Source organism: Alligator sinensis, unplaced genomic scaffold (genome assembly GCF_000455745.1).
Source record: "Alligator sinensis unplaced genomic scaffold, ASM45574v1 scaffold138_1, whole genome shotgun sequence".
Lineage (NCBI taxonomy): Eukaryota > Metazoa > Chordata > Crocodylia > Alligatoridae > Alligator > Alligator sinensis.
In genome coordinates this window covers 283,915-309,226 of record NW_005841862.1, presented here as the reverse complement: position 1 = coordinate 309,226, position 25,312 = coordinate 283,915, and the positions used below count along the sequence as shown (strand labels likewise).

At 42.8% G+C, this 25,312-nt stretch overlaps 1 protein-coding gene across 1 annotated transcript in view; it reads right to left on the bottom strand.

Annotated features, from left to right (window-relative positions):
- The window catches only part of PLB1 (phospholipase B1), a 113,446-nt gene that overhangs the window by 24,798 nt on the left and 63,336 nt on the right, over positions 1–25,312 (bottom strand). Inside the window, exons 26-40 of the mRNA XM_025215868.1 lie at positions 24,957–25,015; positions 22,979–23,052; positions 21,980–22,023; positions 19,998–20,106; positions 14,723–14,774; positions 14,499–14,579; positions 13,597–13,662; positions 13,133–13,233; positions 10,326–10,407; positions 9,719–9,823; positions 8,568–8,663; positions 7,292–7,363; positions 4,169–4,225; positions 2,070–2,130; positions 1,326–1,384 (exon numbers count right to left, since the gene is read on the bottom strand). Coding sequence (XP_025071653.1) covers positions 1,326–1,384; positions 2,070–2,130; positions 4,169–4,225; positions 7,292–7,363; positions 8,568–8,663; positions 9,719–9,823; positions 10,326–10,407; positions 13,133–13,233; positions 13,597–13,662; positions 14,499–14,579; positions 14,723–14,774; positions 19,998–20,106; positions 21,980–22,023; positions 22,979–23,052; positions 24,957–25,015 — 1,118 coding nt within the window. The remainder of the gene's footprint in view (positions 1–1,325; positions 1,385–2,069; positions 2,131–4,168; positions 4,226–7,291; positions 7,364–8,567; positions 8,664–9,718; positions 9,824–10,325; positions 10,408–13,132; positions 13,234–13,596; positions 13,663–14,498; positions 14,580–14,722; positions 14,775–19,997; positions 20,107–21,979; positions 22,024–22,978; positions 23,053–24,956; positions 25,016–25,312) is intronic.

Here is a 25,312-nt window from a genome sequence, read left to right as displayed (position 1 = left end):
TGGTGGCTTGTCTATATTGGGAATGACACATTATTGGTAGGGTAGCACAATCAGACTGTTGGCTATCCTTGTTTTGGGTATAAACAGAAGACTTCATTTTCCCCAGCTTCCTGGCTGACTCCTTACACCAGCACTAGTTTCATCAGCAACTCTTAACAAAAACAACATTTGACCCTGGAGGTAAAGGAAGCTAGAGGTGAAAGCATGACTGTTATCAAAAGAGGGAGAAGCAAAGAGGTCACACTTAGGCTTTTCAGTCTGTGGCCTTGAACCCAGGGCCTCAGCCTGTCTGACACAGATCTTAGTGGTTTCTTCTGACCCTGGATGACCTTCAGACCTGGCTGCCTATGACCTGGTATGACAAAGCTATCTTATTGTTATGGTATGTCAAACGTCAGAGACAGTGGTCCTTGGGGATAGATGTCTCAGAAAATGTTTCACATATCAAGAGGACAAAGGAAAAAATGAAAATATCCTGGGAAAATGCAAGCATGTAGCTTTCATGGGGCCCTCAGCACAGCTTGGCAGAATGCTGCAGGTCATGGATGAGGTACTTTGAGGTAAGCTCCAGGCTCAGCAGGGCAGGAGCCAGGATTACTGCAGGTCTAGATGGAGATAGATGGACAGAGCCATCAGGACACTGAAAACACATACACCCCTTTCCTGTACTGTAAGCCTGTCCATTTGAGATACTCAGTCTCCTCAGTTTCCACAGACAAATACTCAACCCTAGAGGTGGTCAAACCTTGGAATTTGTTCCATGAGACATTTCTGATATTTCAAAATGTGCTTTTGTTCCGATTCAGAATAATTTAGGATTGATGCATCACTCTTGTAGCATTGTAACTTTGTCAGAACCTCAGTCCTGACCTACAGGATCCCTTGTTGTTTCATTTCTCAGTTCTCTAAAGCCTACCTCCTTTAAAATCTGTTTTCTTCTTTACTTTCATTCTTCTAATAAGTGAAACATTTTGGAGAGTTTGAGCCACAGAAGGCATGTCCATTGAAATCAAAACTCAAGAACAAAATGTTAACACTTGGAAACAAATTTCAAAATTATCCAAAAAAGTTTGACTAATTCTATTCCACCCTTTACAACACAAGGTCCCATTTCTAATGTCAGTCTCAGCAGTCCATTACTTGGCTTCACAGTTGCCAAATTCATTCAAAACATTTGTTCTGCAAAGGGACACAATGGGATGAATTTGGTTCTTCTGAATTACAGCAGTTTGCTTTGATTCTGATGGCATACAACACTAAAAACATTCAGAGAGACACCAGATCAGTCCTTTCTGTGTTAGGCCCTTGGATATATTGATACTCACTGTCAGGGAATCTCCCAGTGCTGCTATGACTTTGATGTCAACTGGCCGTAGTTCATGAACTAGACAGGAGTGAGGAAAACAAGCAGGGTTAATCACGATTACTGAAGAGTCTTATCATTGATTAAGGTCCTGCTCTTGCTTCCAGTGCAGTCAACAAATATTATTTACTGAATTAGATGCAAAGTTCTACGCAAAATCAGGCATTAAACTAGAATAAGGAATAAACACTAGCAATTTGTGTCTGTGCCCAGCTTGTTCCAAATCATTTGGTTGAATAACAGGGAAGTAAATAAAGATTAAAGCAGCCTTTCACATGTCACAAAAAGACTGAAGTTGATTAGATTTAAAAGTTGATACACTCGTTCTGTTTTGGCTGTAGATCTATATTTTCACTCACTGCTCATCTATAAAGTATTTGTGCTAAGTCCATACACAATGTACCTACTGTACTGCAGCGCATAGCAGGCTTGTCCAGGTAGATCAAATCTGCTGGGTTTCTAATCAACCTGAGTAGACTCCAGCTGTCATGCTGCTGCTATGCTCCCCATATGTTCCTGAATATTATGTTTGCTGAACATGCCAGGTATTGCAAGGTACAACGTGCTGCTAAATATTCTATGCCTAATATGGTAGTTTTCTTTCTAGTGATCATTTGCAGTAATGGAGTTTTTTGTTTTTGCAAGCAAAACTGAAACCTTTTCCTAGGTGGTTTAGTGTAAGTAATGAAACTAAGTGCTCTCTCACCTGATGTTGGGACACTTTTAGATACTGTCTGTTCGGGACACAGCAGGTCACTGCCCCAATTCTTAAATGATAAAACAACAAGAAGTCACTTTGTGGTTAGAAGATATAAGCGTGCACAGGAATATGCTGAGCTAACTGTACCAACAAAACAAAAGCCAAAGAAAAATAAGTTCTAATTATTAGTTGCCTAAGCTCAGTAAGTCACTTTGAAATACTGTCTAACATCAAGCAGTTAAGTGGGTCAGAATATCATTGGTGCAATTTCATCTAGGTCTGGGGTGGCAATCATTCAGTCTGTATGCCAGATCCCGCCAGCAGAGCCAAATCATCCAGCCCCGCCCCCGCCTCCCTGATGCCATTGCCACATTGAGCCTGAGATATGGGAAACTCAGGTTTGAGAGCCTCCTCTGCCTGCCTGAGCATTTCTTCAGATGAAAAATTCTGCTCCAGATCAGCTAGAGCATAGACTTGCCCTTGGTTCCCCTATATCCCAGGCCAGTGACCTACTGCTCCATGAAACCATTCGGAGCGGGGCATTTTCATTGCACTGTGAAATGAAATCAAATTTTGACACCTTGAAAGGTACTGTGAAACAGAACTGTCATCCTCCAGTCAGGTCTAACCATCAAACCTTACCACACCTGCAAGACCTACCAATAGGTGTTATCCTTATTTTGCAGATAAGATAACTGTCAGTTGCAAAGTGTGTCTGTTTAGCAACAGTCAGGAGGCAAGCCTGGGAATAGCCAAGTTACAGTCCTATGCTACCTGCACCACCTCCCTGGGACAGCAACCAGATCTGCTGAAAAGGCAGTGAGGCAGGAAATTGTTTTAGCTGGCAATTTCTATAAGATCAGGGGTTTCCACACTTTGACTATACAAAGACCACATTAATCCATGAGATTATGAGGTCCTCACCTGATTAGCAGAAAAATCAAGCCCCTTGTAGCTGCCCGTATATTTAACATAACACCTGCAGTGTTACAGTCTGATTAGAAGCTATTATGAGAAAGGGCAGCTACATTCATTTTCTGGAGTGAAAGGAGAAAAGGCAGTTTCTACTCTTTCCTCTGCTTCTACCATCTCTTATTTTTTCCCCAGGCCACTGGATCTGGTCAACAATCTTTAAAAATGTAAGCATCATGAGCAAGGAAACTAACAACCCAACTACCTATTTGGCACTCCACAGTAAAATCATACTTAGGAGCAACAGTCAAGGAAGGTGAATGGCTATTTCCCTTTCAATTCCCACCTGAAACAGTTCTACGAAATAGCCCCTGCCACCCTTTGCAACCTACAAGGAATGGAGGGATTTTCACTATTGCATGTGGAAATGAGGTCCTCAAATGTGCACCACAGAGCACAGGTCAACAAGCAAGGACTTCATTAAAAGGACTCCACTAGCCAATCAGAACATGGCTTTAGGTGATCACCTTTCCCCAACTGTGCTCATATCAGCTGAATTGCATGACACTAGGAAGCTGGTGTACCCTTCAAGATGCTTAGCAAGAGATGGTTATCACCTCCTTTATTTGGGTTCCTTCTCTGCCTGAATCAATTCTCCAAAAGTTGTTTTTATCTCCTCTAATCTAACAAAGTGAAAGCCTTCCTTTAAGAGCTATTGGTACTTCATCTGGAACACAAGGCAAGTTACAATATTCAGCATACTTTCTGACAGTATTCCCACTTCTGTTGGCTAGAGTTGCTAAAGTACATGGAAATGTTGCCTCTAGTGGTTTGAGAGGCTATAAACCTGCCTTAGACTTGCATTTTGGGGCCAGTGGTAATTGGTTTCTCTCCCCAGTACTTGGCACATTTAGATCATCTAACGTAGTGAGGTATCTCCTGTGACTTAGTGTTAATGTTTCAGTGAAGTGTTCCCACTCTGCACTAACTGATACAACTGTTTGTAAGAACCATTTTAAAATGAAAAATTGAAATGCCTGGTCACGGAAGGGAAATGTAGCTGTGGATTCAAAGGCTCAGAGTAAGCTTCCTTGTCTGTAAATTCACAGTGATGTGAAAATGTGCCCACTAGAGAGGAGCAATGTTGTGTCTTATGTACATATATAATATACAGCAAGCAATACAGCAGTTACCTGAATTGACCCATTACTGGAGTTTTTGTTCCTGTATGTTCCCAGGAAGGGCTTATGCTGATGAATGAAGAGAGAGAGAGAAATGTAAGACCAGGCCACAAACAAATGGCAAAGCAAAAGGCCAAGTGATGTCAGGATTTATGACACTGAAAGATAATGCAAGTAGAAATGGCTTAAGCCATAAAACGTGGATCTGGACGTTGAAGCCACCCCCATTCTCAGCATTCAAATATAGGGTTTTGGTTTAGACATTGCAAAGAGAAGAACCAATGAGAAATTCAGATCTGGGTTAGAATTTTTCCCCTCCCCAGCCCTGTCCAAAATATATTTAGGGGTTTTTGGATCCATGATGCTTTGAAGAGCCCTGTTGCTGTAAGAGATGGGAAGTCTAGATGGTTCTGCCTGCCTCAGTAGTGAGGAGTGAAAGTTTGAGCCCTGGCAACCATGACAGCCTTTTCCCACAAGCACTGTACAAACACAGTGGTGATCTTTGTCCTTAGCTCCAACCGCATATAACATGGACACATGGGGACACCCAGATCATGCAAATCAGAGATCCTATCAAGATGCTTGCTGCTCCCTAATGAGAACAGCACATGAACCCAGGCCTAAATGCAGCAGGTTAAAGAGAACTTCCTACTGCAAAGCAAAGCAGAGTTATTCCAAACTGTTTAAATCAGAAAGCATGTGTATAATTTGATTAAAAATCCCCTTGTACCCTCTTCAGGCATTAATTGGAGATATTTGTTTGTCTTTGAATTGGTCCATTGCGCTTATAAACTGTTTGCTTTGGACTTTAGGGTCCCTACAGCCTACTTCAAAAATTACATGCACACATGCATGGTATGTTTGGAATTGTGTCAAGTTAGAGAAACAAAGGGACAGAACAGATGGAGCGCGTGGACATCTGAAACTGAAGACATTTTATGTAATAACAGATACACTAAACAACAGATGGAATTCCCTAGAAACAGTCTTCCATTTTACTTAGGTACTTAGCTGAAAGCCTTCAAATCAGAGCTTTCTAAGTAAGAAAAGAGCTGCTGTAAGCATCTACTAGGACTTCTTCAAAGTGCTTCAGACTTGCCATGTTCTAACCTCATTTCTGGAAGTAATGAGTATACATTCCTTACAGTGGACATGTCTACATGAGACGCTTACTGCACAGTAGCTTAATACCACTGTGCAGTAGTGTGGTGGTTAAAAATTGTGCTAATAGCTTACTGTGCAGTGCTATAATGCACAGTAAGCATCACAAAAAACTGTGCACTGGTGCTACTGAGCAGTAACTCTAGTTACTGCACATCTAGTTAGTACTTTATTAAGCAAGTATTAAACTACATGTGCAGTATCCAAGGTGCATTAACGAACATGTAGATGTGCCCAGTGAGTACCAAACATTTCACATCCCTCCTCCAAAAGTAATGTCTTCTAGCCAGGGTATGTGCAGGGAAAGTAGTATAAGTACAAATCATGTTTGGTCTGAACAGGAATATTTTTAAGAGAATCCATTAATGGGCAGGCTGAAGAAGTAGTAATTTAAGTGAACTGGAGAACCAGGGAAAGGTGCTGATTGACAGTCCAAGTGACCAAAATCCTGCATATCTATAGAATAGGGTCCAGAATAGACTGCAATAGTGCAAGCTTTCCCTCATTCACATGGATCAATTCTGACGCAAGGAGACCATCTTCCAGGATGAGACTGGAGCTCAGGTCTCCACAGGCTGCTGAGTCCTTAGTCTCTCTGCTGAGATCACCAAGAGAAGTGCCAATCAGAACCATCTGTGATAACATTTCCGTGTTCTGGATGCCTGACTTCCAAGAACTACCCTGAAACTTTATGAGCTTGTCCTGTGAAGGACAGGTAGTTTCTGAGGAGTTTTGAATCTGAGATTATGAAAAAGATACAGGGATAACTAATCCAGTGTTCATTTTTACTATGTTGCATGATAATAGAGCAGTTGGACCAGTAACATTAATACCAGGTAAACATGGAACATCTCAAGTAGCCCAGTAAGTCTGTGGAACCCATTGCTTTAGAAGACTATCAAGACAAAAACACCACAGAGCTGGTTTAAAAAAAGGAATGGATAAGTTTTGACCACAAGTATTTGTAGCAATACATGCCAAATTGCAGAAGTAATTAGCTCTTATGATGCAGGATAAGCTCCTCATTCTACAGGTACAGAAAGAATCTTCCTCCTTGTCCTCTCATTGCATTCAGTCAACTTCTTCTGAGGCACCGCTTATTGGTCATGTCAAGGCCTGGAATACAGGACCAGATGGACTGATAGTCTGATCTGCTGTGGCTGTTCATCTGACGTTCCAAACCATGAGTTGCACTTGTAATCTTTTCACAGAGGTGTTAACATTATCTGGTAGCTGAATGCTCAAATGCATATCACGAAGGCAGGGGATGCACACAGACCATGATGCTGGGCACATTAGAAATTTAGAGATGGATAATTTTTGTGCAGGAACAAGGTAGAAAAAGTAGGACCTCCCTCACTGACATATAGCAACTCATACAGCCGTGGCTCACCAACAAATAGAAGTTAGAGGTTACAAACAGTGAAACAACTGTTGTGGTGGTATAAGGAAATGCACGTGTTGGAGGCTGAAGGCTACATAAAGCTCCATAGATCCAGTGGAGGGGGGGAAATAAAATGAATTATATGGCATATATACCCACTCTTTAAAAGCAGTCACTAGAGGCCACATTTTTTAAGGTATTTGATGCTTAAAGATACAGACAGTTGCCTAGTGGGTTTTTTAGAAGTGCCCAGTTGTCTAACACCTATCAATTTTACTGGGAAAATCCGTTCTGAACCCTATGACAAATGCCACTAGACATCTATTTATTTCTTCAGGTGTCAAAGTACTTCTAAAAGCCTGAGCAAATATGTTAAAATACACACGTTAATCACACTGTTATTTCGTTTTTGTTTGGTAGCGTAAGGCCCAGAAGCACTGAAGTAATTCTGATGAGAGACTGTTCACACACAGTTTAACAGAGAAGCAGAATTTTAACAGACTTGTTTTAGGAAGAGTCAGTCCTTTACAAGGAAAGAGCAAAAGCTGGGCTACCCCAACACCCTGCTTCTACAATGGTGCTGTACTTACTGCAGTTGGACAGCTCAGGGCAATATTAGCTGTAAAGTCAATGGATTCCATTTTCTCTCCTATAGGCTGAAGCTTGTGGGGAGGAAAAAAAAGCTTCAATCAATTTATTTTATACTTGTGTTCTCTCACTTCATATTTCTAGTGCAGTTTTAATTCCAAGAACCCAAAGATGCTTTACCAAGTGGTGATAAACTGCCTGTGCCTATAGATCTTGATTTGTTTGCAGTTGAAATGTAACCATTTCTCAGATAGATGACTTGATGACTGTGTAACTGAGCAGAATGACAATAGACAGCAGTTTCAAATGGGAACTGAAGACACATACTACATTTAGTTCAAACTGCAAGATTTAGGATGGCAGAAGTAGCTGTAAAGGAAATTGGCCAAAATATCAGGGTTTAAACTTCTTCCTTTTCCAAAAAAAGGTTGAGAGGCTGTTAATGAGGACTTGAATTTTTCTGCCTCATTGGAAAAATGGTATGTCTAACAAAGGAATTACCTATACAAGAGCTCTAAGGAAAACTAATCCAAATTAACTAAAGGTGTGAAATTCAAGTGGATTAATTAAACCACATTAATTCTGAAGTGAATCCAAATAAACTGAATATAAAAGCCACTTTAATTCAGAATAAGAGAGCTTCCAAGAGGTGAACTAATGTGTTTCATGTAATCTACCTTAAATATACCTCTTTAGTTAATTTAGATTAATTTTTATGAGTGTCCCTGTGTAGACAAGCCTATTGCTGATGTGTTACACCACTGGGACTCAATCTCCAAACTCCTATTTCACCACCTAGTCAATAACTGACTTTCATCAACACTGACTGGTAGTGAAACTTTCTTGGTCCCACCAGCTGTGGCCCGAGCTGCCTAGTCTCCCAAATACAAGGATACCCAGACAAGTGGCTCTTCAACTTGTTACCTGAGACTGTCTGCGGGGAAGTAATTTGTTTGTAACTATAAACATAAATTTAGTAAGCACTGGAGAGGCTTATCACTTTGAAAGCACATTCCCCTGATGGACCATGCACATTTTAACTAAGGCACTGCAGTTTTTTCTTTTGAATGGAAGTATTTTTGCCACAATTCAGCTAGAGATCTGTATGATTCAGCTTGTTGGTTACAAGTGATTGCTTGCATAGTTCTGAGCCAGTCAGGAGTAAACACCACTGCCCCATTTTAACAAATGTTACACAAAGAAAATGGTTGCAAAGGTGTTTTGAGCCATGCTGGCTGATGAACATTTTAAATTGTGTACAAATGTATGCCATCCTACCATGGTGTTCCAGAGTACCCGGGAGAGCTGAGAGTGGGATTTCTGATTCAGATGGAAGCAGTCAGGTGCAAAGTAGGAGAGATCTGGACGTCCATCCTAAGGGTGAGAGCATGAAGGACATTTGAGGGCAAGAGAATCCTTAATGTTTTGTTAGTGTACTTTGATAACTTTAGGACCGAGGCTGTATATTATTTGCCCTTCCACACACAAGGCCGGTTGGTTGTCTAGGGGGAAGAAATGAGGTACTACTCAGCAAGCTAACCAAGTACTATAACAAGCCAACTCCTAAATAAAATTATGATGTGTAACAAGCAGATCTACACCAAGGAGGAACTAAAAATGGGATCACTGAATTCCATGGTTTTTGTGTCCAGGACTTTCACTCAGAGATGCAAATCTCAGAGAATCAAACTCCGCACTCTCCTTCTTAATGAATTATCACCAGCAGTACTGGATCTGCAAATCACATTGCACACTTCAATGTGCTTACATAGATGATAGCTGTTGGAAGTGCATCACTAATAAATCCATTAGTGATGCAGATGAAGGAGCAGAATCTAGTTCCTGCTCTTGTAGCTGCATTAGGACTGCAAGACTAACAGGTTAAAAAAAGAACAGAAAGAATGTTTTCGTCACTAAAATTAACAGATATGATAGTCAGTTTTCAGAGCAGAACTGTACTTTCAGAGCAGTACCTGAAGCAATTTAGGTTTGAAAGTTTTAAAAGCTAGGTTTGCTTGTGGGATATTTAGGACTGGTTAGGAAAGGCTGGATTATACATGAACCAAGGCCAACAGCTTTCAATCCAGAGCTGAACTTCCTCAAAGTTTGAATATGTTTTGATCCAGAGGTTTGGGATGGCTGCTTAGAGGGGTGGGGGCCTACTGCTGAATTGGGATCCATTTCTGATCTTCTTCAAAGTCTGTAACTAGGATTTTGGGTCAGACTAAAGTATTGACCATTAAACCATTGGCCACTGAAAATCATACAAGGACCGTTAATAATATACCAAAATCACCAATATCCGTATTCAGGAACAATATGATTTCAAGAGTGCATAGCAGACACTGATGCTTTACTTTCTATTATCCTAGATGGATTATATGCCATGCACTCACCCACCCCATGTAGAGAGTGACCTCAGACCATACCTGAAGAAGAGGAATCTTGGTATTTCGAAAGAAAGGCTGCACCACCACAGTGAAATTCTCATGGGTATCATACTTGCCAGACTCTGTTAACACCTGAACACTTTCCTACAAGTGAGGAAAAGGACCATCATCAACCATTGAAACTTTTGGTCATCCTTAATTAGTATTTCAGGGTACATGTGTATCAAGAGCAGATGGGTCCTTCCTTCCTTAAGCTGAGAAAGTCAGGGAGTGATGGTATCAGAAGAAAACTGCAAAGCCTCTTTTTTGCCTGAGCGGCTAATAAGGTTAGAGTGTAATGGGGCAAACTGATTCTGAGGGAGTTCTCTGAGGGCTTGCTCCTGGTTTTGATATTCAAAATAACAATGAGACTCAAAGCAGTCATGTCTGGAGCAATTTTGATATTCAAAATAGCAATGTGACCCAAAACAGTTGCGTCTGGAGCAATAGAAATGGACTCTTTTTAGGGAGGGGGAAAGGAAGAGGGAGAGGGAGATATAGGATACCGTGAGTTATGGAGTATAATAAAAACTGACATATCACTGGATAACCCAATCCCCTACCTCAGCAATAGGCAAAGTGAATGCACTGATTCCAATAAAGATACCTTGTAGGCTCTTGTAGCTTCTGTCACCATCACCAGTTGCTGTGAGCCTTCCTTCACTGGGAGAACACAGCCACACAGATTGCTGAAGAAGAGGTTAAAGAGGTGGGAGATATATGAGGGATCAGATAGAAGACTGTGGAGGCAATCACCTATTATTCCCTATCTGTGAGAATGCCTGAAGGCCCCTGCCTTCTTTCACAATCTTAAGTATCAATTTTATTATCTGTCCTTTGCCTTATGGATGGGTCAAAATCTCTTATCGGCTTGGCTACTTCTTGAAGCATATCAAGGCAACATGCACTACTCTCTGTCAAGTTATGTCCCATGACTCAGTCACCTAAAAGACTGTTGAGTTGTACTGCACACATGTTGCATTTCAAGGAGGTATGCTTTGAAATTTACTAGGCCACAGGTAACTGACAACAAAATATACCCTCATACCCAACAAGACTGAATGCGTTGTCACAAGATGGAATTTGCCTCTATGCAAAGGGTCAGTGCAGAGACGGTGGATCACCTCAGTCCCACTTAAGCCTTAGGAGAATCTAGAAATCAGAGCCTAATGATTAGGCCTTTTAACATTTAGCCCTCTTGGAGCTACAGGATGAAGTCAGAGCAGTAACAGAAGCCCAAATTTGCTACACTAACCACTGCCTGGAGCTCATACCTGTCTGTTACCCCAGCCCAAGAATGGACTGCTCTGCTGGCCCCATCTGAGCCCAGAGACACAGCTGTCTGTTTCCCTAACTAGAGCCTGAGGAACCTAATATTCCATTACCCTACTCCTAACCTAGAAAATCCGACCACACTATAAACCTGGCCTGGGGAGGCCTAGCAGCCCCCAGGATAACCCCAGAGGCAGAATTTCCACTGATGCATCTCTGGACTGGATCACCCAACTCCTGCTTATCCTAACTGTACAACAGGAAACCTAAGTCTCATTTTTTACCCTAACCCTTAATCCCTGCACCCTACAAATCTCAACCTTAGATTGATGGAGTTGAATCTAACCAGTCCAGTGAGCCCCCTCAGGCCCAGCCCCAACTGTAAGGCTCCAGTTAGTTGAATCCTGATCTAGCAGTCCTTGCTTGTCTCTAAAATAATCCTGTCTGGCAGGCCTCATCTGTCCCAACCCTCACCCTGGCTTTGAGTGCTCTACCAGTCCTTGCCTTAACTCACACCCAGAGAATCAAACCATCTGTGAGCCTAACCCTAACCTATTGGTCCTATCAGCTCTACCTTCACAGCTAAGCTTGACTAAGAAGGCTCCCAAAGGTTCTCGAGCACACTACTATACCCATCTGTAACCAGGCTGGGTGAAGTCTGCCTTTCCCAGGCCCAGTCACAGCCACACACTATGCCTCAAATAGCAAAACATAACAGCTCCCATAGCCCTATAACCATAGCCTGGGGAAGCATAACAGCCCAAACTTTATTCTTAGATAGGGAGTCCTGCTCATCCTAATCCTAACCTTAGCTAAGTGATCTCTGTCCACATCAATACTAGCCCTAACTCGCCTCAGTGGTCACCATGGCCTGGAGGGTTCTGCCAGGCCCAACTCTTATTTAACCAGCAAGCTCAGCCCAAACCAGCCATAATGCTAACATGCCTCAATCCTAGCCAAACCCAATTAGTCCTGTCCATCCTTACTCCAAGTCTATTATTTCACAAGTGCCATCAGCTTTAATGTTTTCTTTATCCCAATGATCTCTACCAGCACCAACCATAACCCTAGCTCAGAGTCCCACTTGACCCAGCCATCACCCTGACCCAGCAATCCCCACCAGCCTTAACCCTGACTCTAGCCAGGCAAGCCTTGTCTGTTCCTACTCCAAGCCTATCCAATGAACCCTCTGTCCCAGTCCTAAGCCAAGCGTGCTGAGCTCCACTTGCACCAGAAAGCCTGCCCACTCCAAATCTATTGCTAACCCAGCTGCCCCAACTTTATCCCTTTGCCCAACCAGCCCTTCCAGCCATAACATTAATCCAATGACTTCCGGCACTCCCAACCCTAATAACAGTGAGCTCTGCCTACACTCACCTGAAGCTTTGTCTGCTGAGCCCTGCCAAACCTAATCCTAATCTAAGTCTATTACTAGTGTAGGATTTGGGTCAAGTCTGGGAGTGTTCTCCTGTTTAGAGTAAGGTAAGCAGTGGAATCCACTGCTAAATCCACTAACTAAAGATGTGTATTTAAGGTTGATTAGATAAAACACAGCAGTCCACCTCTTGGAAGCTCTCTTATTCTGAATTAAAGTGGCTTTTATTCAGTTTGTTTGAATTTGCTTCAGAATTAATGTGGTTTAATTAATCCACATGAATTTCACACCTTTAGATAATTTGGATTAGTTTTCCTGAGAGCTCTTGTATATGTAATCCTTGTATAGGAGCTCTTGTATAGATAATCGTTAGGTACACGAGGATTGGGGTTGTGGTTTAAGATCATGTGCTTAACCATGTATAACCACATATTCGCAAAGGGACTCCCAGCAATCCCAGCACTAACTTGGCAAGGGTCAAATCTTTCTTCTGTAACTATAACCCAGGACCAGGTAGCTGCTTGGGGATAAATGAAGGACTTGGGACACTTGCTCTTGTAATCCCTTTACTGTACTATAGCAAAGCCACCACTAGATAGCCTCATCAGGCAGAAGAGTTCAATGTGAACACTGCACATGGTGTCTACTGGGATCTAATGTGGTCAGTGGATACCAGGTTGCCTCTGTGGGGAATTATGGAAAAGAAATTGTGCATTATCATCATTAACAGTCAGTGTGGATGCCAGAGGAGGCCAAAACTGCCTTACTCTTCTAGATGTGTGGGGCACTGTCCTTGGCTATCCTGAAACATCTGCCTCAAAGGGATGAGGTCCATTACTTCAACCAGATTCACAAAGGCTCTGGGAACCTGAAAAGAAAATCAGAGCACGGTTTAGCAGGAGTGGGTCATAAGACAGCAATATATTTATTTAAAGACAGTGTCCAGCTGTTCATTCATTTCTTGTTACTGACTTAACCATGCATTCCCAATTGCTGTTCCTGCTCCTTCCCCCATCTCATTTGCCTTGACTTTTCCCTTTTTCTGTCTATGACTACATTGGTTCCTGTCATTCCAGGCCATACCTCATTGTTTGAAATTAAAGAAATAACAGGATGTGTTATACAACAGTAGGAGACATTTGCAACCAGAACTGATGAAGGAGAAAAAAATGCATACCACTGATTTATGCCCTAACACAGGCCAGTGCATTGACAAAATAACACCACTTACCTCTGCATGCAAAATGTCAAGGGCTTCTTGAATGTGCCTAGTGAAATTTACAGCTGAATAGTGATTCTAGGAGACATAGAAGAGAATGGAATTACCATCAATGGAAGGTCACAAGTGGCATCAGAAGAAGAGATGCTGCATTCATTCCCTTCCCCTTCCTTCTACCTTGCTGCTCAGCTGCTTTCAGTGAATGATCCTGCTCTTTTCATCTCTACATAAGCCACCTTGGAAGGAACTCTATGTGACTGTGTGCTAAATGGGTTAGCCTGAAAACCCATTTCATTCATGCCTTGTCCTGCTGCTACTTGTTGAAATCACTGTTAGGCAAAACCGTGCTAGCCCTGGCCAGCCCCACAGGAGCTTGGCTAGGCCTGTTTAAGAGCAGTTAAGTTATCATACCACTAGGATTCTACCTCTCTGCTGCATACTGGGTGCAGATGAACTCAAGGTGCTCATGGTAGTGAACACAGTAGAGGTGTATGTATGTAAGAATCAAGAGATTCAGGGTTGGGTTTAAAATTGGAGGCCTCTAACCCTTTCCCCCAAGCTCTCCTCAGGGCAGCTTTCTGAAGGTTTTCCTCCAGTCTGAAGCAGCCTACAACCCTGCTTCTAAGAACCTTCCTGCACCAGGACCTGTGGGGGATGGCAGGGTGAGCTGCATAGGTTTTCTAATGGTGGCTCAATGCAGTGTACATCTTCACTGGCTGGCAGTTATAGGGCTTCTGTGGCACCTACATGTCACCAGACTGCAGAAGAGAGAATCTCTCTCTCTCAGAAAGACAGAAGAGGTAGCCTCTCTCATACACTTCTACTCTGGTCGTCCTTTTAAATCAATTTTTTTTTTTTAAACAGCCATACCGCTGCTCACTGCAACATGTGTTAAAATCAATCCCTTTACTCACAGGGTCTTTGCAATAGTTGCACAGATCATTGGCTCCAATTAACACAGTGATGATCTTCCAGTCGACATTAAAGTTAATTCTCTGTATAACAAAGAAAAGAGAAGTTCAAGTTGACTACACTCCTGACTGATGTGCACCCTGTGTCCTGGAAGGCACATCTGTTATGTGAAGTGACGTTGTTTAATCTTGCAGCATGAAAAGGAACAAAGTCCCAGACAACTTACCGGATCATTTTTCATTAGTCTCACCAGAGTTCTTGCTTGGCTTGGTAATCTCCTGTGGAAGAGGACAATCCATGAGCAATGGAAATACTACCTTGCAGAATACGAGCATCCATGGAGAGAATGTTTATTCAGTTACCTACATGACTCCTAACCTTCTCAAATCCATGCTACTCTCACAAAGTCAAAGGCCTTCCTGAGTTTGGCAACTCAAAGGGCTAAGGCTTAGCAAGTTCTGCAGAGAACAGCACATGGGAGAACAATGTGACCAGCAACATGCCCTTGACTCTCCAGCCTGAATGACCATGTGTCCAGTTACAGCCATGTTCCCTGGGGGCACCAGTAGCACAAGTCTGGAATAAGGCTAGAACTAATTTCTCTGAAACCATGGAGAGAGAGACACCTTAATCACTTTGCCATTGTACCTCTCACTCTTGGGGTGTATGGCAACACAGCCTTCCCCATTTAACAGGGAAGCCAAGTGACTTATCTAAGTTTGCATGGGGAATCAATGTCATAGACAGGATCTCCGATCTGTCCCATGCCTTAATCCTCCTTTGCTGTATAATTCCTAGAACAGAGGAAAAAATAAATACATAGAATAGCCTTACAGTTTTTAGAATGTCAGATACAGCAAAATCCTTGTTAGCAAACAGCATGATTAGAACTGGGGAATAAATCTATTGAAACTGCAATGAAGCTTCAAATCTCAGGCTCTAAATAATCCCTTTAATCAACATCTCTGTGTACACTGAATATTTTCAAACCTGCCGTGACTCTAAGGAAATGTGCCCAGCAAATATTGAAACAAACTGCTTACATTCCTGGGGCTACTGCTCAGAGTTAGCACTTCACTCTCAATTACAGCAAAGAGATTTTTGCAAAGATCTTCAGGCAAATGAAAACTGAAGCTACTTATCAGATCACTCTGACAGAGACTAAACAGACTGGCTTGCTTTCTGTATGTCTGGCAAATGCCATACAATCTTTGCCATGGATTCCAAGTTACTTAGACTAAACTGCTCACCACTGTTCAGCTGCCCTGACATCCTCTGAAAAAGATAATTTGAATGGAAAGTTTTGCCCTTCTAGGCAGCTCTCTAGTTTTGGACTGAATTGTATTTCCCTCTGGGTCTTTTTTAGAAAAACAATCACTGACATCATTTCATGGAGTACATCTACTGACATTAATGAGCCCAACATGCTTATGGTTTGTATGGAAACCAAAGCTTTGCTATCCTGTGCTGTGCTAAATAAGCCACTGAAGGAGGAATTTGCCCTCACCTCCCTATCAGCAAACAGGCCAAATATTAACACAAATATATTCACTTGAGAATTGCCTTGCTCTGCATTTATTTGTGAGGCAAATGTTCTTATAAGCATATAAGATTTTTCTCCTATCTGCTCCTGGTTAATCTTGACCAATGCCACAAGCAGCTTATACACCTCCCATTTTTACCCTTGGAACAAACATTGCATTAGTCCCAGGACAAGTTGTGTGTGTGTGTTTGTCCTCGAACAGAAATGTCCTGGGATTGGTGTGTACACACATCACCCTTCCAATCAGGGTGTAGCAAGTGGCTAAATGCACTACAACTTATCTTTGATTGATTAAATAATGCAATCCTGGGACAACTGTTCAGATGCACTTTCCAAAGGCCTGGGACAAACTGTTAATGCTACTGGCCATGTGAAACTTTTTAGGGTTTGTCCTGGGACAACAGATATGGATGTCTAAACAATCCCACTTTGTCCTGGGATAAAATGATTTCTCTCCAGACAAATGCAATGTCTGTTTGTAATCAAAGGGTCAGGATTTTTTTTTTTTTGTCTCATTTTGGAAGATGGCACTTCCATTCACCTAGCACCTGCTACCATCAAGCAAGGCACATAGACTTTAATGTTGACTTAGAAAGGAACTACCTATTAAATCTCACCTATGCCCCTTTTTGCAACAACCTGGATTTCCTGTAGAGCCTTTCAAGTATTTATCCAACCTGAGCCAGCCTGGCTGAAAAGACCAGACCAGATTGCAGCTGAAGAAAAACCGACTACACGCATTTCCTTTTTTTGTTTCCAAGGCAGATTTCAATTTAAGTTCTTCAAAAATGGGCTAGTTGGGTGAGAGACATAACTCATTACGTCAGCTCTTTCCCATCCTTGCCTTGATTCTTCTTAAAGTTTTTATGATACCAACATAAGCTGTTACCACAGAACTATCACCTCCATATGCTGCTATAGTGGTAAAAGTGTAGAAAAAACATCACAACTTATAGACTTGTTTTATTCAGAGCTAAAGTTACACAGCAGCACACAGACATAATTGCATTATGACAGCTGATGTGACTCCTAAGGGGCAGCTATCAATTTAAAGCACCTAAAACGTTACATTTGTCCATAGCTTTAGGCATAGGATTTACTGTAGGCACACATTTATATGTTGTGGGTGACCAGGCATGTCCTTAAAAATGTGCTCACAGTGAGGCTCATGCTTAAAAGCTTTGCCAACTGAAGGACTACAAATTATTTCGACTCCCATATATCCAACGGGTCCTTAAACCCCAAACCCAACATTTCATAAATGGCTTGAGAAAACACTGTAAGCACCCATAACTGTATTTAATACCACTAGGTACACAGTCTTGACCTGAGCAACCAAAACAGAGACATGCCAAATAGATCAGTTTTGAAAACGTTGGCCTCAGCTTTCACTTATAGACTATCTTTTTATCATCTGGGTAAAACGAAGAGGGATTTCTTTGTCTCATAAAGAATGAACTCTTGATAGCATACTGATACAGAGCCAAACATCTGAACTAAGAGAAACAGTCCCTTCCTCCCCATGGTGCCTTGAAATTCAAGAACCACACAGAGATAAGTTTATCTCCTCAGATAAGACTATAAATATCCTGTGACAGAAATGAACTTGAGGAAGGGAGCAAAGAGTTCAGGGACATTACCACAGTATCTGCTTAGATGGAAAAAAACTCATGGGGCATGTCCAGATGACCAGGAATGTGCACTTCGTGGCACCTCAAAGGCTTTTGAGGTGCTGCAAAACACATGCGGTGCACATCAACATGTTCTCCACTCTGCATATTTGCAGCATGGAGCCAAAATTAGACTCTTGGCTTTTGTCATCTGGAAAAAGGCAGGCAGATTTGCACCTAATAGACTAACTAAACTAGAGAATGATATAATTTACTTGGCCTTCTGCCTGACTTCGGACTACCATGGCTAACTACCTCTGTTTTGTCATCTGGATAATTGTCTCATAGGGTTTACGCTGACACCCATCAGCTCAGTTCAGATGGGCTACCAAATAGCAATCTAAGAGCAATGAGTTTTGCTACAGTAATGCCAACTCTCATGAAAAAATCATGAGACTCCCGCTTTCCAAGTCAGATTAACTCTGACTCATGATCTCCTGATAGAGAGATCTGATCTCGGGATTTTTTTCTTCAGTCACATTTAGAGAGCGCTAAGCTTGTAAGTCTGTGGAGGAGAAGGGGCGGTGGGGGGCAGATAGAGGCCCCCACTGTGAGGGAAGGAGTGGGGCAGGGGCTGGGGTGAATAGGGCCCCAGGGCTGGGGGAGACATGGGGGCACATGCCCCACAGATTTGTGCATCAGGCAAAGGCAGGCTGCCTGCTGTGGGCTGAGGCTATGTGCCCTGCTGCCTTTGCCCCAGGAACTGCATGCACACACTTCAAAAATAGCATCTCATGATTTACATTCCAAATCTCTTGATTTTTAAGATTTTGTCTCTCAATTTTTGACACAGTGGGGTTGACAATTTCAGGTGGGGTCGTATCAGTAACACTGCGGTGCCTAGTCAATCTGTCATGCATTTTACATTAAATAAGACTAAGGTAACAGTTTTAGTGGTCATTCTTACTGAAGCAAACAGAAGGAAGTTAATATAGTCACATATTCTATCATACATGTGCCAAAATTAGGCTCACTGTATGATTGAGTCAGTGTAGGACATTTTTAGTGCCCCTAACCCCTGCTTGCATTTTGCTGCTCATGTGAGGAGTTGCTTCCCATGGAAACACAAATTAATTCAGTCTTTACTACAAAATGAGAATGCTTCCCTTTCTTGGGAGAGGGAGAGTATGGGGAGGTGGGGTGGAAAGCAGTATTTCACAGCATCTAGCTAACAGATGACGTTCAGTCATCTCAAGGAAAACCAGGAATTTACTGAAAATACTAGGATGAGTCAGAAACCAGTCAAAGCCTGCAGGAGAGTAATAAACAATCTCTGATAAAACCCTAGCTATCATTGCTCAGCCACAGTGAATGCAAAGAGCTCTCCTGGCTTCCAGAGATTCAGCTGCCAGGTGAAGCTGCTGGGGAAATAAAGAGGAATTTTTTAAATGAAAGAGAGAGATTGAACTAGGGGGCTTTTTCTTAACATAGCATTTCTAACCACCAACAAGCACAAATGGACCAGAACTCCTGACCAAACTGTGGCTACTCCCAACTAACTCAGTAGCTAGCTGTTTGGGTTTTTTTATTTAGACAGGCCACTCCCACTGACAGCATCTTTTAGTAAAAAGCCTAGTACTTTTAGGACAAGAACCACCTGGAATCTCTTCCAATTGGGAACCGCACAAGGGATTGATCTATTAAGTCTTTCCAGTGTTAAGCTGTCTTTCCCAAACAGGGCTGAAGCTAAAGAACCATATTCAAACCCAGTGCAAGCTACTGCCACCATTCAGTTAGTAAAGTTGCAGTCATGTCCCCCCAGGTCTGAAATTGGTACAAAGTTTGTCTGGCCAATAACAATACTACATAGGACATCACAGGTCTCCAATTATTTTTTTATTTTTCTCTTTCAAATACTCTTCCCAACACTTCCAAATGTGTAAGACTTCCTTCATGGAAGAATTCAGCCATTCCTTCCTGGCTGATCTGTGCAAACCCCCCACACTTTCATTTTGTAACCCATGCGATCTATTTTTCTGAAAGCCCCTTGTGCTTCCAAGTTGTAACTCACATACAGGAAAACAATCTCTGTGCTTCCTCACTCCTTGGGCACATACTAACATAACCTGGTTTCATTCTAAAATTCAAGTGGAGCTTGAAACTATAGACTGAACAGAGCATAAGCCCTGTTAGCCCAATCCAGGTGCAAAGGTTAAGCTTCCACTGGCCTAGTTTTGCTCATTTTTAACACAGTTATAACAGCATGAGAGGGCAAAAAAGAAACCATTTGAAGCAGCCACGTCAGCATACATCCTTACAATCTAATTGGGGAGAAAAACCCAACATACTTAGCCTCTGCTCCAGGAATGGCCTGATTGAGAAAGGTGTTTGGCTCACTTGCATTCCCAATGCCAGTCGAGTAACCCGTAAGGTTAACGTTGAACTCACGAAAGATATCTGAAAAATGAAGAGGAAAATGAAAGAGAAGTGACTGTACCTGTTTCCCACCAAAGGGAGAAGACCAATGCACTGTACACACCCTCTACTCCTAGGTTACTGGCATTCTCCACTCACCTACATGCACTCAGGGGAAGCATTACTTTGGGTACTTCTGTGCGTGACAAGTAGTGCCAAACACCAAACAAATAGCTTAACCAGTTAGTAGAGACTTAGTCAGAACTGGGTAAAATTTCTTGCTCCAATTCACACACTGTACAATCTCACTGGTTTCAAGAAAAGCCACAGTTGAGATGTTGAGCACAGTAAGGTTCGTGGTTTGTGATCCTCCTTCATAATACAGCAGCTAAAGCTTGAATGAGAACTCTCATGCTCAACTGGAAGTGACCATCACAAGATCCAGAAGAGATCTCAGCTTGGCTGGTCTGGGAGGAGCTGTGACAAGTTTCCCTTAGCTCGAAGTGCTGTGCATTTATCTAATAAGTATGCATCACATACTGATCGCAGATCTGTACATTCAGGGCACTGACAGACATGCAGGTCTCCACTCTAACTCACAGCACTTCACATAGAGCGCCATAAGTTAAAGCAAGCCCCACAACCCAACAGATGTTCACCTGTTGGGTTGGGTGGGGGGAGAGAAAACTGAGCTCCACTTTGGAGCCAATCCAGAGGAGGAGCCTGTGTGTAGCCTCTCCCCCCGCAGTCCTACCCCTCTCCTCCCAGCTCCTGTGCTGTCTGCAGGAAGGAAGGAGGAGGGAGCTGTGGGTTGGGGTTTGCCCAACCTGAGCTGGAGGCAGCGGGGGTTGGGGGGCCCCAAAATCTATCCACCCCACCTCCAGCTCAGGCTGGGCAAATCCCAGCCTGCAGCTCTCTCCCCCCACTCCTCCCCCTTCCTTTGCGCTAGGGATGGGGCTCGGCTGCATCAGCCCAGCCCTGGATCACGCTGACAGACTGACTCTAGGAAACACAAGTTCCCTAAGGTGCTCCACTTTGGAGTGCCTTCATCTGATTCCTTATTAGATTAAGTTAATTCTTCATGCAATTGGCCACTTTTAAAGTGTTCTGCAGCCATATACATATGTCATGGCATAGGTGTACAGCACTTTCAGGGGGCCAATTATGTGGTAAATGCCACTTCTGTCAGAGCTTAGATGCATAGCAGTGAATTATTCCCAGCCCCTCTTCGCTCATTATCTTAGCACAGATGCTCAAAACGAGGCAAAAAAAAATGATTTTACACCTTGCATCTCTCAGAGAGAAGAAAGTGTGTTGCTACAGAAAGCAATGTTATACTTTATATATATGGTTCCAATTATAAAACAGTTCATACAAAATCAATAACTGATTAATATATATTTTTAAAAAGGGTTAATTATTGTAATAGTATCCAAATATAAAAAGTGTGACTCAAAAATAGGCTGAAATTTTGTAGTGGCTGGCAATACCATTAGTCTGCATTTTGATCAAAAGGAAATGTTAGCAATTCCTAATGCGTACATGAGAAAATACTAAGCAATATTCACCTAAGATATCTAGTCTTGGTAAACAGTCTGATACAGAAAGGGACTTATTGACTACTTGCTAAAAGCAAACACAAATCAAGTTACAAAGCAGTCACAGCAAGCTCATTTTCAAGAAGGGAGTGATTTTTTTCCTGCCTGTCCCCAGCTTCACTGATTGTATGAAATTAAATTAAAATAAAATATATACTCTTTCTTTGAAAGGCAAGTCTTGTGAATTATCCCAAGATTTTTTTAAAAGCATAGGAAAACTTCATGGTAAACACACTGCCCAAATCACCACTGTCATGCATCATTTCTCTGTCTCTCACATGTTGGTGATTAGACAGGCCAGCAAAACACCTACTTACTTGGCAGAGTTGTCACACTTCCTAATGAGGCATCCCCTCCAACACTGCAATAAGATAGGGAAACAAAGACGAAGTCAGTGACCTCTAATAAGCTCAGGCTCATGAAAGCTTATGGATTTCTGATTTAGTTAGTCCACAAGCTGCATCTCTACCCTGCCTTCTGCTTAGTAAGACAATTGGTGACAAACCACTCAGATTCTTTTCTCTTTGCCTGGAAAGTAGGAAGGATGGATGATGCTTGGAAGCTATGCGTATTTACAATCAAGTAGAAGGGTCAGGAATGAAAGGTCTCATTTAGGAGCTTGACTGAAGTTTTGGCAACAGAGGCATCCACGGGCAACTGGTGCCCCCTCAGCCCATTTCATTGAGGGAGGGAGGGGTCCCCCACAGCCGATTCCATCGACTGCGGGGGGGGGGGGGGGGGGGTAAAAAACTGCAAGATGGGATGGCTGATCACTGTGGCTGCAGCTGCTTCTGGAAGTGGCTGAGGTCGCTTCTGGGAGCACCTTGGTACTCCACTCCCCAGCTGGCACTTGCAGGGGGGCACCAGTGTCCCGCCTGCCCCCTATGCCTGTCGCCTAAGTGGCGAGTGTGGCCAGTCACGGGGTGCACGTGCACCCCCTACGTGTCACCACTGGAGACATCTGTCACAAGGGCTCATGAGGAGGTCTTGTAGCTGAGACCATGGGTTGAAATAATTAGCTGTAGAACTGCAGAAAAATAAAGCTGCTGGGAAGCTGGCTAGTATCAAGTAACTTCTTCAAGGAGGGGAGAGCTGGTTAAAAATGCATGGCTGATAATATTTTCCATGAAAACTGTGACAAAACCAGAAGCTGTCACAAAAACTACCAAACCCAAAATGGAATGTCACAGACTGAAGATTGAAATCAACTCCCCCTCTCTCCCCAACCACCACCAAAAAAGAAAGTTGAGAAGAAAACCAAAGTCTTCCCATGAGAAACGGAACACATTTTCTCACCATCTTTACTTGTGACTTACCTCCAGGACAGCCCCCGATATTCTGTATCCACATCGGAGAGGTTGTTTGGTCCAGAGGCAATTCCATTACCAGCCTTGCCAAAAAAACCCACACACACACACAAATAGGAGGTGTAACACTGAACCATTAACAATTTGGTCATTCATATATAATTTGGTGATGTTGTTTATTTTCTAGGCAGTCTTTCCTCAACAGTCTGTCCCGTTTAAGCTTGTGATTCTTTGGCACCCAGCTTTTCAGGAAGAGGGTTATGAGCAAGAGCTTCAAAACTCAAGCCATTTTTAAAACTCAAAGATAGGGGTGTCAAACACCTCAACTGAAGGCTGGATTTGGCCCATGGACCAATTCATCCAGCCCACCAAACTACAGTCATGGCTGGGTTGAGGGGCCTGCCACAGAGTCTGGGGACCTTGAGGCTCAGTGGACATGGTGATCAGCAGCAGGAGGGCAAGTGAGGGTTGATAAAGCCCCAGTTGCCCTCCAGCCACTTCACCTATCTGCACTCCTGTGGCCTTGCCTCCCCAGCCATTAGCCCCTGCTGCATGCCCTATGCTGGAGCTGCCACCATGGCACACGACACGCAGGGGGGCAGCTCCAGGTCCAGCATGGGGCACACAGTGGGACCTAGAGCCACTGCCATGTGCCTCAGGTTGGAGCTGGAGCTGTTGCTGCATGCTCCAGGTCAGAGAGAAGCTGTTGCCACCACTACCACCACAGCTTCCTCATGCCCCAAGATGGATCCAGCTCACAAGGAGCCCTGCAGCCTGGATCCAGCCCAGGGCATAAGGTAAGTTCCACATCCCTGCTCTAAAAGATTCATTCTGGATGTGGTAGACAAAATATACAATTGCTTGGCAGACTGCACAGAGGTTTTATTGAAACAACCCTGGACAAACCGTACATTTGGAGCTTCAGTACTCTGAAGTAATACAGACCTCTCCAGCTCAAGCCAATAAAACCCCAGCACTGCATAGTTGCCTGTATGTGAGTACTGTCAAATACAAGGTCAACAGAGCATTCCGCTAACTATGCACTGGGCCCAGTTTTGCCCTCAGATATGAACACACAGCTGGTATTTCTAAGAAGACAGAATATATCCATAGTTCCTTAAGCAGTGGTATCTGAGATACTAATATAACACTGTATTCATAACAGGAAACAACAGCAGTATCACAGATACTATCAAACGGCAACTATTATAATTGTATGCTGAATAGCTGATTTTAATCAGTACAGTATATTTTTAATCAAATATTCATTGCAAATCTATTTGTTGCAATGGGTGCCTCTATACAGAAATCCACACCAGACCTACCAGGAAGTTGTGCATTATGTACATACAATATGTTCTTATGGTTTTATTATTTAGGAATTGAACTCCTTTTAACATTTCAAAGGGAAGGACACCATCCTCAGTGAGAACTATATCTTGATAAAGGAACTTGTTAGGAGTTCACCAAGCATAGTAAAGGTTTGAGTGTTTTCTGAAAAGGGTAAAGCCAGAGGGTTTTCTTTCTTTGCACATTAATATCTTAAAAATGGCAAACAACATTTCACATAACTAGCCCAATCCACAACCTACCTGTCCACTACCCATTTCTCTTTTCCTCCAATTATCAGTTATATTTTAACCATGGAAAAACTGAAGCACAGAAGTCAGATTCTGCACAAGCCTTAAGCATGTGGCTCACTTCAGACATGCACTTAAGTTTCACCGAGGTCAGTGGTACTTACTCCCCTAGTTCAGCAAACCATTTAAGCAAGCGCTTTAGTGATTTGCCAAAATCCAAGGCAACTTTGGGAACTAGAATCCAGGAGACCAGAGACCTTGTCTCCTGTTCTAAGCTGTTAGACCTCTGTTCCCTTCCCATGAATGACACTTTCAGTGTCAGGCACAAGAACTCAGCTCCACCTGAGCAATCAAATGTGATACTGGTCCACCAAAGAAATCAACAGTAAAAGCACAAAGCTGCTTACAGTCAAAGAATCCCCAAGGGCTGCTATCACTCGCACATCAGCTGGTTTCAAGGCATGCACTGTAAGACAAGAGATGCAGTTAAGCCTGCAGAGGAGGAAGAACTAGGCCTTCACAGGGTTATGAGATGTGCATTTCTGCACTGAGCAGCACCCATGTTACAGTGCTTAAGCAATGAAACAAAAAACTCTCTCCAGCTCATCTTACTATAGGTTAGCAGTAGCATAGGTTCAACAATACATGCATGTTAGTCAAAAGTTTTTACTGCTTAAGACAGTTAGCAAAAAACACACAAAGCAAAAGCAAATATCCCCCATGTTGCCCAAAACAGACACATCTCTAACCTTAGAAAGACCAA